This window comes from Aedes albopictus, chromosome 2 (genome assembly GCF_035046485.1).
Source record: "Aedes albopictus strain Foshan chromosome 2, AalbF5, whole genome shotgun sequence".
NCBI classification, from domain to species: domain Eukaryota; kingdom Metazoa; phylum Arthropoda; class Insecta; order Diptera; family Culicidae; genus Aedes; species Aedes albopictus.
Window position 1 is genome coordinate 308,941,444 of NC_085137.1, and position 15,858 is coordinate 308,957,301.

General features: G+C 42.0%; 1 protein-coding gene across 8 annotated transcripts in view; it reads right to left on the reverse strand.

Annotated features, from left to right (window-relative positions):
* LOC134288198 (methylcytosine dioxygenase TET-like) overlaps nt 1-15,858 on the reverse strand; it is a 459,242-nt gene that overhangs the window by 246,049 nt on the left and 197,335 nt on the right. For all 8 annotated transcript variants that reach the window (XM_062852243.1, XM_062852236.1, XM_062852237.1 and 5 more), the window contains exon 4: nt 11,789-11,974. In XM_062852243.1, coding sequence (XP_062708227.1) covers nt 11,789-11,974 — 186 coding nt within the window. The remainder of the gene's footprint in view (nt 1-11,788; nt 11,975-15,858) is intronic.

Here is a 15,858-nt window from a genome sequence, read left to right on the forward strand (position 1 = left end):
CAGGGTCTCAGGTGCGTAACATGGGGTCCAAGGGAGTTTAAGAGGGATTTCGGAGGCATGAATCCATTGAAAAAATGTTCGTGTAGGGGCGTGATGAGTTAACTGCTATTTTTGATTGGCAATAAAAGACGACGTAGGATGGCATCTTGACTTGGCCATGGTCAAGTAGTAACTGAATTTATTTGTTTTTTTACAAACATGTACACTTATATAGGGTACAGGACTCAGTAGGTGATTTGAACAAACAGGGTGATTCAGGTAATTTGGACAGACCGTTACGCGTATATATTTTAGACACTTCCATTTGATTTGGCCGTAAATGTCCAAAATATAACGTAACGGTCTGTCCAAAATACCTGAATTCCCCTAATAGTCAAAACCTTTTTCACTGGGCTTAATTCAATTAGATAGAACCTGTTAAGTTATTAGCCCAACCAATGTGATTTTTCAGTCTCGTTAGAAGCTAATCATCAATATTAAATTCAAATTCCGATCAGCCTTGAAAGATATATTTCTGACGGAACCGCAAGAGTAATTACAAAAAAAAAAAACTTTTAGGAAGTTTGCAGGGATTCCTGAAGGAATTTCCTAAAGATTTATTGGAATAACCCTAGGAAAAATGTTCAAAGAAATCAGTGTAGGATTTTTAAAGAAATTTTTAGAGGAATTTCTAAAAAAAAATCCTTTGCAGAAACTTTTGAAGAAATTTCCAAAATTACCTCCCAAGTACCTGTAGATATTTATTTAGGTATCTCTGAAGCAATTTTTGAATATATCCAAGCAGGAATTTCAAAGAAATCACTCAAGAAATTTCTGAAGAAATTTCCCTTTGAACCTCGGGTCAAATCTCAGGAAGTACTCACGAATGAATCTCTAGAGAAATATCAGAAGAAATCTATGAGAAAATGTTTAAGGAATCCCAGAAGAGGTTTTTGAAGAGCTTCCTGGAGAAATACCTGGGTAAACTCTTTGTGAAACCCTTGGTGGAATTTTTAGAAAAGTTTATTGAGGACTTTTTGGGGTTTTCTGGCACCATTCCAAGACCACTTTTTTGCACTTTTTTGAAGAATTTGCTGTAAGAATACTTGGAAAATTACCTACATCCTGTAAAAATCCTTAGGAAATATTTCCAAATTTTTATTGCATTTTTTTATTCGTTGATAGATTTTCGAGCAAATCTCCGAAGCGAAAATTTAAATACTCACACGTCAGTTTACATGGCAACTAGCAGCTGAAAGAACCATGTACTCATTGCACCAACTGAGAATGTACGTTCAATGTTGTTTTCTTTAGCAGAGGCAAAACCCAATCTATGGAAAATGCGGTGGGAGAATATTTTAGAGAGACAAATTTTTTATGCTGGAGTCTATTACGGGGTAAAATCCGCAATACAATTATTTTTTTGTATTGAAACAGTGAAGAAATTCCTAAAGTTATCCTTAGTGGAAACATCCGAGAAATTTATGGGAAAATGCATGGATGAATAACTGTAAGAAATCCCGAAGGAACTACTGCAGGAATCTCCGGAGAAATTGCTACCTTAATCACTGAAGGTAATCATGCAAGAGTCTCTGAAGGATTTTGTGGACGAATCCCCGAAGGAATACATATTCCTGCAAGCATTTTCAATGAAATTCTTTGAAGTGCTTAAACCCTTCCTGAATAAATCTCTGGTGGATTTCTTTCAGAGACTCCTGTACGAATTTCTGAAGGAATCTGTGGAAGATTTTTTCAGAAAATAAACGCTGAAAAAATGTAAAATCTCTGTAGAAATTTCTGTAGGGATTCCTGGAGAAATTTCCGACGGATTTTCTAAACGATTCCTCTGAACATTTCCTAAAATAATCCCTGGTGGTGTTTCGGAGGAAACTCATTTAAATCTACCTAAAACAGTTGTTGAAGAAATTTCTAGACAACTTCGTGAGGGAATGTCTGGAGGAAGCCCTGGAGAAATTTCTTAAAGAATTCCTGGAAGAATTGGTGGACTTCGTGGCTGTGCGATTAGCGGCGTCAGTCGTCTAGGCGTTTCGTAAGCCTCGGAGTGTGGGTTTGATTCCCGCTCTAGTCGGGGAAAACTTTTCGTCAAACGGAAAAATCTCCATTGGGCCACTGGGTGTTATGTTTGTTGTCCGTTGCCTCATGTTAGTAATGTTCAGTCTGTGCAGCCTCTGGCTGAAGACGGTGTAGTGTCTAAAAAAAAAACCGCCGAAGGAGTTTCTAGAAGAAATGGAAGATGTTTTAAATGAGCTTTCGAAAGGAGTCTATGGATGAAAGGAATTTCTGTAGGATTTTCTAAAGGAATCCGCGAAGTATTTTTTTTTTTTGTTTAGAGAGGCTTTACCGTTCTCGGCATTCGTCTCTTAAAGCGAAGTAATTTCAATAGGAATCCAAGGAGGGTTTACAAAGAAGTTCTTATTCTAAAACTATTCCAGAACTCTTTGGAAAAACTTCTAAAGGAAACTATGAATTTTCAAAAGGAATTCCTGGACTACCTTCTGAAGGAATTCTCAAAACTATCTCCAAAGGCAGCATTTTTCGAAAATTTCCACTGAAGGGATTTCTTATAATGTCCATGGATGATTTTCTACACGAATCCAACGAATATTTTTTGGAGAAATCTCTCAAATATGTTTTGAAGGAATTACCACAAGTTTTCTGAATAAATTCATGAAGGAATTTTTGAGTCCATGCTAAAACATTTTTTGAGAAAGTGTGAAGGAATAGCTAGATTGATATCTGAATTAATTAATTAATTAATCCTAGGGGAAAATTTTGAAAGATTCTTTATTGAGTCCGTAGATGAGATTTTGGGGAAATTTGTGGGGTAATCTTTGAATTAATTGCCAAAGAAATCCCCGGATTTTTTTTTATTTGTAGGGATTTCTGAAGGAAAACCTGCAGAAATTTATTTTCCCTTTGTTTAATGACAGGCTGTATCATCATGTTTTCATATTATTGGACCATGTCCAAAAGATTCAGAAGTTCGCTTGCCGGAAGTTGCTTAGTCGGTGCGGAAAGTAAACAGTGTATGTGGCAGGATGCTACAACGAAGAGGAAAACAGAAAACCAGCTGGAAAAGAATTTCCGGTGAGATCATTTCTTGTTGTTTTATTTTGAACATGATACTTGGGGATTTCGGGAACGGTAACCTAAGTCAAGTACAAGATACTAAAGACGACCTTACAGTTGAGGTCGAAATACGTATCTGTCAAAGGATGCAAATTCTTAGTGGAATTCAAAGGAACATTACTTAACGCGATTTTCTTTTTACTTAACCTAAGGAAGCTAAATGAACTGGTTTCCGGGCAAATTTTCCAGTTTCTAGTGAATTTAGCTTACCCTGCTACAACAAACCATCAGGTGGACCATTCCCTTCCGGTATGACTCTGAAGCTATAGGTAATCCTTGTGCTAGTCATCATTAATAAAGGATTATGTCAATCACATCACTAAACCAGTTGAACTCTGACCTATGTTATCTTCCTACTAACTACCGTGAATTTCCTATTCCACGAAGTTATTGGTCCACTTTTTATCGGACGATTCACTAAGATTGTAGTTTCAGTTCCTTCTTCACTTTTGAACCTCTAATAAGATTTCCAGATTACATTGCAACTTTTTCCGTGGACCCATAAACAACATAGAGACCCACTGGGCGCGCGCCTTCATACGTTTACGAATGGCAACGAAGTCGATGGCTGATGGACGGTTCATCGCACTCTGCGTCTGCATACATTTTGTTTTGCTGTTGATTTTGTTGCTTGTAATGCTCCAATGTTCCTCGCCTTACCTCTAAATAAATTAAGTTTATTTAGCATATAAATTAATCGTGATTTAATATTTACCATGGACCATTGGCACTGGCTAGCGATAAGCGAGCTACATCCAAGACAGCAACGATGGCGTATCATTCACACGGAAACGCCCTCTCCCTTACCAGTTCCCTGATGCTGGTATTCGCGACGCAGACGGAGCATGGATTTTGCATTTAGAGGGGATCAACAGGAATGAATGCGTCATTTGCAGTGTACGCAGAATATGCCACCGCAAGCGAAAAATAGGCAACAAAGAAGGCACGGCAACAACGCTTTGTTTTTTCGTTAGCAGATAATAACAAAATCGTTCTCGAGTTGGTTCACAACAAAAACGGTAGGAATATTTGTCTCGTTCTATTCACATCGTGATTTTCGTATTGTTTTACTTTTGATACTCGACTCTGAGGTGTGCAAGAGTCTTAATTCGTCCAAATGCTTATGAACTCGATGATGTGGGTCGAAAATTTCAGCAGAAAAGCTGAAATATCGGCACACGTACGGCAAGCGATGTTTGTTTTATTGCTCTCATCTCCTGACATGCGTTTGTTGCGGAGTGTCTTTGTTACCAACATGCACCGCTTACGACAAAGCGTTTGTTATTCGGCGTGATCCGTTTTTCATACCCTGGGGTGTCTATCTTCGATTTTCAACAGTATCCGTTGGTATTCAGAAATGTGTTATCTTTGATAAAAAACAATAATTTGTGGTAAAATTTTTCAACCTGGTACTAAAGTCTTGAAATTATTGTAGGGAAGTGGCACCAATGCATAAATTAAACCTTCTCTTCACATTTCACCCCGATTTCCCGTAGTCGACCAGAGCCAGCAATCGGGCTGCAAATTTTGCAATCTCAAGAGATAAATATCCTTCCCTGGTTGTCATTCTTATCGCGCTTTGCTGCTCCCCTTCGACATCACGGCGCGGCGGCCACTATAAAACTCACGAAACGGAGTGGCTCCTGCCACGCTGCTGCATACATTCAGGCAAATGTGACAGTAAATCGATTAAAACAAGAAATATACGACAGCTCCTCGCCCTTCTGTCTGGAAGCGGCGCGGCGGTCGGTCGCCGTTGATTCTCCCCCTTCGGCAGTAGGTAGGTGACCCCATAATAGCCCGTGATTGCCAGCAGCCTCTGTCCGACACTCCGACCGACGACGACGGTCGCTGGAGCACCGAGCGCCGATTCTTTCGGGACACGTGAAAACAAGATGGCCGCCTCCACCACGTGTGCGTTCCGCAACACAATATCTTGGACAATGGCAAACAATTAAACTCGCTGTGTGTGCAAATTTTACGACCACTCAAACCATCCTGGCGGGAATTCGGAATCGTGGTGGCTCGTCGTCGGTGCCATCAGCCAACAGTATTAGGACCGACGCCGGAGTTTTGATGGCGTGGAGCACTGCGAGACTGATTTTTACGGTCACCTCCAGCGCCATCTTTGATGATTTGATATTTACTCCCGTCCGCGCCACGGAACGACCCTCTATACATAATCCCAGGGGGCGAGCACTGTCGCCCCCGGAGTTGGAACGGAATTCGCCGGAATTTTTATGAAGCAATAACAAGCGTGGTTGGGAAAAAGCAAAAAAAAAAAAACTCGGATCATCGTAATTTGAATTCGAAGAATGTACGCGCTCAAATGATGATAAATATAAAATCAATATAAACACGAGAGTAAAAATGGAATTACAACCGGCGAGAATTGTTTACTGCCAACAAGTTACTAGCCCTGGATGATGGGACGCGAATGCTGATTTTACGTGTTTGCGACGAATTGTGTTTGAGCAGAGTCAGGATGTCACCCCTCGGGCATTTTATTTTATATTGCGTTGAAGCTATATGTGGATCTCTGACTGCTTTTTGTTGGGCGACATAGGTAAAAGTTGTCAACAAATTAATGCTGTTGTGAAAACATCAAGCATCGTTGAATCTAGATGATTTTTTTACGTTATTTCAGGACTAAACAATCAATCATGCACAATATTCAGTGGGTTCAATATTAAGAACTAGCCAGATTCTTAAAATTAATATAAATATATGTATCTGGATAAACACTCATATTTGTTTTGAACTGATGCAAGAGCCAACTGACATTCACAAGACGTGACGCGAGACAAGACATAACCTACAATCACCAAAGTGGGCTGCAAAACGGTGAGTCGATAAGGAGAGCGTTCAACATAGCTCATTTGCCTGCACCAGCTTTGCAGGGTTGTTGTCCAGCATTCTTGCAACATGCCCTGCCCACCGTATCCTTCCGGCTTTGGCCACCTTCTGGATGCTGGGTTCGCCGTAAAGTGCAGCGAGCTCGTGGTTCATCCTTCTCCGCCACACACCGTTCTCCAGCACACCGCCGAAGATCGTTCTTAGCACGCGTTGCTCAAAAACTCCGAGTGCTTGCAGGTCCTCCTCGAGCATAGTCCATGTCCCTTCCCCTTAGAGGATCACCGGTCTTATTAGCGTTTTGTACATGGTGCATTTGGTGCGTGGGTGGATCTTTTTCGACCGCAGTTTCTTCTGGAGCCCGTAGTAGGCCCGACTTCCGCTGATGATGCGCCTCCGAATTTCACGGCTCACGTTGTTGTCAGCCGTCAGTAAGGATCCGAGGTAGGCGAATTCCTCCACCACCTCGAAAGTATCCCCGTCTATCGTAACATTACTACCCAGACGGATCCGGTCGTGTTCGGTTCCGCCTACCAGCATGTACTTGTTTTTTGAGGCATTCACCACCAGTCCGACCTTTGCTGCTTCGCGTTTCAGGCGGGTGTACAGCTCTGCCACCGTTCCAAATGTTCTGGCAATAATGTCCATGTCGTCCGCAAAGCACACAAATTGTCCGGATTTTGTGAAAATCGTTCCCCGGCTGTTGAGCCCGGCTCGTCGCATCACACCTTCCAGAGCGATGCTGAAGAGTAGGCATGAGAGTCCATCACCTTGGCGGAGTCCCCGGCGAGATTCGAATGAACTAGACAGTTCACCCGAAACCCTTACGTAGTTTTGCACACCGTCCATCGTTGCTTTAGTCAGTCTAGTCAGCTTCCCAGGAAAGCCGTATTCGTCCATGATTCTCCATAGCTCTGCGCGGGCGATACTGTCGTATGCCGCTTTGAAGTCGATGAACAGGTGATGCGTTGGGACCTGGTATTCACGGCATTTCTGGAGGATTTGCCGTACGGTAAAGATCTGGTTCGTTGTCGACCGGTCGTCGATGAAGCCGGCTTGATAACTTCCCACGAACTCATTTGTTTTAGGAGACAGACGACGGAAGATGATCTGGGATAGCACTTTGTAGGCAGCATTCAAAATAGTGATCGCCCTGAAGTTCTCACATTCCAAATGGTCGCCTTTCTTGTGAATGGGGCAGATTACCCCTTCCTTCCACTCCTCCGGTAGCTGTTCGGTTTCCCAGATCCTGACTATCAGCCGATGCAAACAGATGGCCAACTTTTCTGGGCCCATCTTGATGAGTTCAGCTGCGATACCATCCTTACCAGCTGCTGTGTTGGTTTTGAGCTGGTGAATGGCATCCTTAACTTTCCTCAGCGTGGGAGTTGGTTCATTTCCGTCCTCCGCTGCACTGGCGTCGTCGTTTCCTCCGTTGCCGTGGGCTCCCGTGCCTACATTCTCCATGCCGTTCAGGTGCTGATCGAAGTGCTGCTTCCACCTTTCGACCACCTCACGTCCGTCCGTCAAGAAGCCACCGTCTTTATCCCTGCATATTTCGGCTCGCGGCACGAAGCCGTTGCGGGATGCGTTGAGCTTCTGATAGAACATCCGTGTTTCTTGGGAACGGCACAGCAGTTCCATTTCTGCACACTCCGCTTCTTCCAGGCGGCGCTTTTTCTCCCGAAAGAGGCGGATCTAGCTAGCAGTGGCCCTACCAGCGGAAGAGCAGCTTGGTGCAGCTATATTTGAAAATGGCTGGAGGGATATCCGATCTGCCATAGGTAGTACCTCGGCAGCAGCACTAGGCTTCGCGGTTCTGAATCACAAAAACGACTGGTACGACGGCGAATGTGAACACTTGGAACACGAGAAGAATGCGGCATGGGCGAGAATGTTGAAACATCGTACGAGGCACGTTATAGACAGGCGCGGCACCGGCAGAACTTAGTGTTCCGGAGGAAGAAGTGCTAGCAGGAAGAATGAGATCACGAAGCGATGGAAGAGCTGTACCGCACTAAGGACACACAGAAGTTCTACGAGAAGATGAACTGCTCACGCAGAGGCTACATGTATCAAGACAATCACTGGAATCTTCTCACAAACGAGCGAGAGGGGTGGTGACAATAATACGATGAGCACCTTAATAGCAACGTTGCAAACACCGTGGCGTGGTAACTGATCTAGGAATACGCCTCCAAGAGATTGAAGAGGAGGATGACCGGTTGAAAACACCAACGCCATTGGAGCATACAAACTACCAAGCGAGATTCTAAATTACGGTGGAGAAGCACTACACTGAGTCATAACCAAGATTTTACAGGAGGAAGTATTACCGAAGGAATGGATGGAAGGTATCGTGTGTCTCATCTACAAAAAGGGCGACAAGTTGGATTGCGGGAGCTATCGCGCGATCACACTACTGAGCGCTGCCTCCCAAGTAACATTTTAAGTTTTGTTCGGCTCTACAAGAGATCTGCATGACCAATTTTATAAAACTTGCAATAAAACAGAATCGTACATCAAAACCTCTTGATAACCTCTTTAAGAGTATCTTCCGGCTAAGTGGACCACTCTCGGAGAGGTTTTGCAAACCGCATTGAGAGTAGCAATAAACCCGTTTTAAAACCTAGTTGAAATATTTCCCATTCTCGATTGTTGTTGTTTTTTTTTCAACAAAAACTATGACAGCTCAAGATGCAGAGAAGCTTCTTCGATGGCACGTAAAGTTCAGGAGGATACATCATTAGTAAGTAGAAAGCGATTATTTCAAAGTAGTATTTTAGTAGTTATTGTGCTGGTAGGCTTATGCGCATTCGAATTTACCGTGAATATTGGGGTTGCAGAATCATAAAATTAATGCGCTTCGAAAATAGTGAATATTATCATCTTGGAATGGAATAAATCAATTTGTGAATTTAGTAAAACTATCCCGAATCACAAGAAAACTCAGCAGAGAGAGTTTATTTATGTGAGCATGTTATGAAAATGGTTGCAAACTACCAATTAATTGCTAATTTAAGCAAAATTAACTATTTTTCATTCACGTTTGTTAATTCTTCAATATGGCGACGACCATAATCAGCGAAAATAAAACGAAAGCAAGTTTACTTTTATGATGACCGCAATAAAACTAGCAGTGTCGTAGCATTTGCTTTTCCACCAACAGATGTCGTTACTAATCGAACGGATCGCCATCTGTTGAGAGTTTTAACAGTTTTATTGCGGTAATAATGATTGCCAGAAGGCTTACATATCGGAAAGTTTTGTTTACTCTTAAAATCTGTCTTTATGGATATCTTCAAGTATACTATAAAACATTTTATTAATGGTTTTCATAAAAGCAGTCATAAAACTGTGAGTTTTAATTATTGCTGTAATAAAACATTAATAAAAATTAAACAAAACCAATCAGCGATGGAGTTGTTACTTGGGCCTACAAGATACTCTCTCAAATCTTATGCCGCCATCTATCACCGATTGCAAGAGAGTTCGTGGGACAATATCAAGCTGGATTCATGGGTGAACGCACTGCAACGGACCAGATATTCACCACCCGCCAGGTGTTGCAGAAATGCCGCGAACACAACGTGCCCGCACATCACTTGTTCATTGATTTTAAATTGGCGTATGACGCAATCGATCGAGATCAGCTATGGGAGATTATGTACGAATACGGATTCCCGGATCAACTGACACGATTGATCAAGGCTACGGTGAGCGGGAAACGTGACCAGGATGTATGTATGTATGTATGTATGTAGGTAGCCACCATCCTAGCTTGAGTCTTGCTCTGCATGCAGTTCCACTTAACAGTGAAGAATAAATTTCATTACCGCTCTGAATTCAACATACCGCTGTATGAAGGGCCAAAAGGGGGTGTGGCGGACCCGTAAGTACACAGCAAAAAAATATGAAAGTTAAGCAGCTCGTAAATTGAAGATCAACTGAAATTTGCGGCATAAAAATGTAAATCACCAACATTTAACGTCAGCCGAGCAGCCCGCTGCTGGTCAGACGGTTTGTTTACAGATTTTAAAGCATATTCGCTTTAAATTTACATGCATCTGCTATAAATCATGCCAACCACTCTCCGTCATCAGCTAAGCGAACGGCTGCTCGCAGCTGTGGCGGTTTCCCCGTTGTCTCTCTCAGTACTCTCTGCAGCAGATAGAGCATGTCGGGAATGCGTGCATTATGGTAGAAGCAGTTTAACTTTGACTGTCTGCTCTTCAACAAGCTGAGATAGCCGAGAGAGCTCGGGCGTGTTACTCACACCCCAAGAATCTGAGTTCAATTCTCGCTCGGAGTTCAATTTTTCTTTATATTTTCTAACAGATATCTGCAATGTAATTTTAAGATCGCACAAAAATTTCCATCATATATGACGGGGTCCTTTTGTTACATTCGATCCGTCACAATTTTACAGGTTTTTTTCGAACTGTGTAGAGACACTTACGCGAAATCCGCGGGTTTATAAGAATCTCCTTCCAACAGTATGATCCAACAGGGTGAATAATGAGATTCACATCACTTGTCAAGCTTTCTACGGGATGGTTTGTTACAAGAAGGGCGCGTCAAATCCATTGCAACTGTTGGGATAGAAGAACCCATCTACAAGGATGTTATAGTACCTTCTCACCTCACTTCGGCTGGCAATCCACTCCGTCGTACAGTTACAACTTTAATGATGCCCTGATGCTCCCTCTCGACCCCATATAGCCATATAGTTACATAGTTATATAGTTTTACAGTTATAAAATCAGCGGGAAACGTGACCAGGATGTCGTCAGATAACAAATCGGTAAAAAAGATTCTTCCGACTGGTACAAGAAAACGGCTATCCGACCGGTACAAGACGACGTGATGCGTAGCGAGCGAGATGGATCGATCACGCGAAGGATCGCGTCGAATGAAAACGACTCCTACCTACAGCAGAGGACACTCCGGCCTTAGTCTGACCGATGTATGATGTTGTCGTTTTTTCAAGCGCGTCGTTCCTAGTCTTTGTCCAGCTCCTAGCTTATGGTTCATGGACAACCGTTCCTGAAACCTATCAACGAATGATAGATGATCTGATGATGTGAGTTCTCTTACGAACTTCCAAGGTGCGATACGACAACCCTGGATTTTATTATGATAGTGTACAAAATGTGTTTGCGAAAGGTTAATGTTCATGGCATTCCATTTCGAGCGGAATTGCATTGACAATTGCTCAGCTTTATACAATAAACTCTAAGGATAAACTGTGTCAAATTTGGTTAATTTCAGTGAAGCAGAAGTAAAGCTACGTAAGTTTACAAGTGACTAATTAACGACTCAGCCTTTATATCAATGGTTTGTTGCAACAAAGGCACAGCTCAAAATTTCACGTCATTTTTGAGATTTTGTTAGCAAATGATGGACAACTATGTACACACCTAACAAAGAACCGTTTTGAAATCCGTCGAGAAAGCATTTTACCCATTTTGTGTCATTAAGGCCTCAAATTTAAGCGATTATTCTGAAAATCACATTTTATAGTTGCGCTCCGGTTGCACGAAAGGAAAGATATGGCATAGCATCAATGAAATCTACCCACCCATAATATTAAAAATTTTGGATCTACAGTTTTATTAAAAAAAAACTATATCAAAATTTCTACAGTAAACTCAACCATTCTAATCCAACAACTATGAACCCGATACTAATTAACTACCAAACGAAGCAAAATCCATACCACACACTACGTGTAATCCCACCACACAAAACGGAAGCCCCACCATATTGGGGTACCTATACAGTATACATATAGTAAAGCACTTACCGCTCCATTGGCATCGGTGGTGGCGCCTCCTGCTCCGCCATTGGGAGTGCCGGCGGCATTGCTGCCACCTTCACCACTAGCCGCGCTGGCTGCGTCGGCGGCCTGTTTGGCTTTGGCGGATCGTCCCTTGCCTCGGCCACGTTTCGACTCTGGTTTCAGCAGTTGGCCATCGGGACCGTAGAGAATCTGTTTGGGGAGGGAGAGGAAGAGAAAAAAAAATTAGGTTAGCTTTCGGTTTTATCCAGAGACTAAGCAGTTGCAAGTGTTCGCCGCGTCGAGGCGCTGTTGAGTGAATCGCAAAAGCACAGTTAGGTTTATATCTTTGTGTTTTATCCACCTTGATATGAGAGAGAAAAATAGTACGAAAGGCGAGGGATCTTTCGCCCGCATTTCATGTTGAAATGCTTTTCGCCTGTGAATATCCAGAAAGCGTACTTGTGCTATTCGCCGCTTGGCGTCGCATAAGCTCCACTTTTATCCATTATGCTTTCAGTGCTTGAAGCGATATGATGATTGCATCAAGCTACAATAAAGAGGGTCATAAATCAGGACAGCTGTTACGTTTTGCTCCTAATGCATAGGGCTCAGGTCGTCGATCTGATATGGTGAACCAGTTTACTCGCACTGGCGAGGGAACGGAGATAAAATGCTTCATTTGGGTTTAAATATCCTGACGGAAGTATTCACAGCAATACAATAAAGTGTATTTTTCTTACCAATCAAAAAACAATACTGTCTATCGTTGCCGGCATATACTTTGATGCACTAATGGTTTTCACCGTAAAGTCAGTCATTGGAGTTTTTTTTATCCGGGCATCCGGATAAAATTTCCCATTTAACTACAATACATAAACATCATTCTACAATACATTTCTTACCAATAAAAAATTGTATACAACGATACAATCAATTTCTCGAAATTTAAACAATATTATAGTATTTGAATGAGTGCCTCAGTGTCGCTCTAGAAAACAATCTGTCATAACATGATGCGATACACTAAAATCTTTTCAAAATAGAATGTTCATAAACGATACACCGTATGATGCATAACTATATGATGTATTGTTACCATACTGTTGTGGTATGGTAACAACTATAAACTATAAACGTATTGTAATACAATACGATGCATTGTATCTTCATTGAACTTTCAAGAGGATACTCACACTTAAAGTGATGCGGTAATGTGAAAGTAAGGTGTTAAAATTAAACGTTTAAATTGGTAATCGAAAATTGAAAATCTAGACAATTAGTCTCATGGATGCACATTTTACACCAAATCTCCAACACCAAAACTCACAACCATCACAAACAAGAATGATTTTTCGGGGTTTCACTCTCTGTGCGTTGTATGGAGGTACCCTGAGAGAGAGGAGACAGCTCACTGACAGCCACGATGTTTGCATTTCTTCTTCTTACTTGTTTGTACAACTTTGGGCGCCGCACAATGGTTTGAAAATATAAAATTGGTCAAAAATGATTTTCATATTGAGTTCGCTGCTACAAACCATGAACAATTAATGGATTCGTTGCGCTGGTTTGAAAAAACTGGCCATCATTATTTTATCTTTTTTAATTACAGAGAACGAAGCCATATTTTAAAAAGAAATTTTGGAAATTTGACCACCTTACACCATCAATGTGCGATTTTCAGTTGGGTTCGCGGTGACAGTTTGTGACAGGTCTTCCTTGACATTAAGTAGCACGCAATCGAAGCCAGCTGTCTCCTCTCTCTCAGGAGGTACCTAGACATGTTGAAAAACCACATCGAAGAGAGCAGATGTGATTTTTGTACTGCTTCGCTTCCTGCATGCATCTCTCTGCGTAGCGAGACGCAGGAAAAGCGCGGAGTTCGGGGATTCAGCCTGGCAGCCAGCCGTCTTTCGTTACGGTTCGGGTATCACTGGGCGACAACGCCGACGACGACGAGCTGCGCACGGTAGCAACAACTTTGAAGGATTTGTCACATGGGACACGCCAGGATATGTGCGTTTTTTGTCGGCATCTTTCCTCTGGCTGTACTGCTGCTGCTCTGCTGGCCGGATGGATACCGAGCTGATGTGTGTGGTGGTGATTTTTGATCGCCAGCTCAAGACGAGTTGTGTGAACGAACTCGGTCATGGGACGGCGGAGGATAGGAGCTTCACGGATGATTTACGGGTAACGGATGTTTACGGATTTGGTATGGTTTTGATTTCTTTGGACCGGGATCGTTTGGTGTTTGGTCGTTGGAAACAATGTTAGTGATCGGAAGTTTCGCATTGGACCTTTCAATGAGTTGGTTGAAGCAATTCCTTGTGCAGTTTTGATGATGATGATGATGATGATTGAAGTGTACCCACCATCATCGCAAGGATTACCTATGGCTGCAGAATCACTCCGGGAGGAAATGATCTACCTGATGGTTTGATGTAGCAGGGTGAGTTAAAATTGCTGAATTCCTTCGGTAGTCAACATAAAGTTGCTATCTCATGACAAAAGTCTGGCTACTCCACGAACTTAAGTCCGGGCATCAGTTCATTTAACTCCCTTGGGCTACCCCCCCGTGTGTGTGTAAACCCCGTCATATGAATATAAAAATTGTAATATATTATAATACAAAAACAATGGAATGTTAAATAAGATAACTATTAATTGATATTTCTACCCAATCAATACAAACACTGTTGGTTTAAGCTTTAATAAAGTTGGCCGATTACAAATAGCAAAACAAATTATAGTCTGCACCAAGTATTAAATGAGTGAATTTTACTAATCAATAACAACACTGGAGAATCATGCAAATCAATCATAAAAGCAATAATTTTGTTATTTTATAACAGCACCTAAGTTTGCCGAATAATTGCCAAATTCAACACGGAATAATGCATAATTTTCGGCCCATATTTGGGTTGGCAGCGGTCAGAGAGATCACCGACGCAGACTTCATTGTAGAGAAAGACTTGCGTTAGCAGTTGTACAGTGCGCCGTAGACGATGGCCAGAGAAAAGCTTGTTATGGGCAAGTTGTTATTGAATTTCAGGACGCCCAGGACGCCTGCAGAACATGGATTTCACAATGTAGACAAACCAAGTGACTAAGTTGGTGCAATCCGACACCTCGGCCCAATTTATATGGCCAAAAAGATTTAATAAATTAGTGCGCAACGTTGAGGAACATCAACCCAATCGTCTCCATAGATTGAGATGGCGAGTCTCTTGAAAAAGGTAAAACATTGTGTACCAGCAAATTCAACACACTGTTCAGCATGAAACGGACTTACCAACTGTGCAAATCACGATTACCCTTTCCTGTTAGCCTTGTCTTGCAGCCAGTATTTCCATAAGTTCCTTTTTCCGATCGAAATGCGCTATCGGCCGACGTGAATTCCCGGAGGTGACAACATCCTTCCTGCAGATGATAAACAGCACCAAAACGTCCGCTTTGGTCATCCGATGAAGGGTTCATACAGCAAAGGTCTTCTCCTGATCTTCATTCAGCAATAGGTACATTCACTTGAAATTTCAACTTGAGCTTACACTTTGACATGTCGAAAACGGGAGCACATAATTTTCACGTCTACTATGCTTCATGACACACTACGATCTGAACAATTCCTTGTGCAGTTTTAGCACTAAAGTTTTGATAAAATTTGCTATTACAATGGACAAAAGGTTATTGTGACCTGCTATTGAAGGCTCGACTGTACGGTTTCAACTTTTTCTTAGAAACGGCTACGCAATCTTTTAAAAATGAAATGATGTTTATTAACTACCCAACGTTTCGACAGGGGAATAGTGTCTTCTTAAGGGGAGATTAAGTTTAAACTCCTTGCAGGATGCAGGATATCAAAGTGATGCCATATACACTGAGCTCAAATCAGCATTTGATCGTGTTGATCACACATATTAGAGTACTGAGTAAGCCTTACAATCTGGGAGTTTCCTCTAACCACATCTAATGGTTTAAGTCATGGCACAAATTTCCCGAATGGAGGAGAACGTGCCTCTAGAGCCGACCTACTGATGGGTTAAGTCATATCTGACTATCCGAAAACTTAGCGTTAGAATTGGTTAGAAAGGCCAACA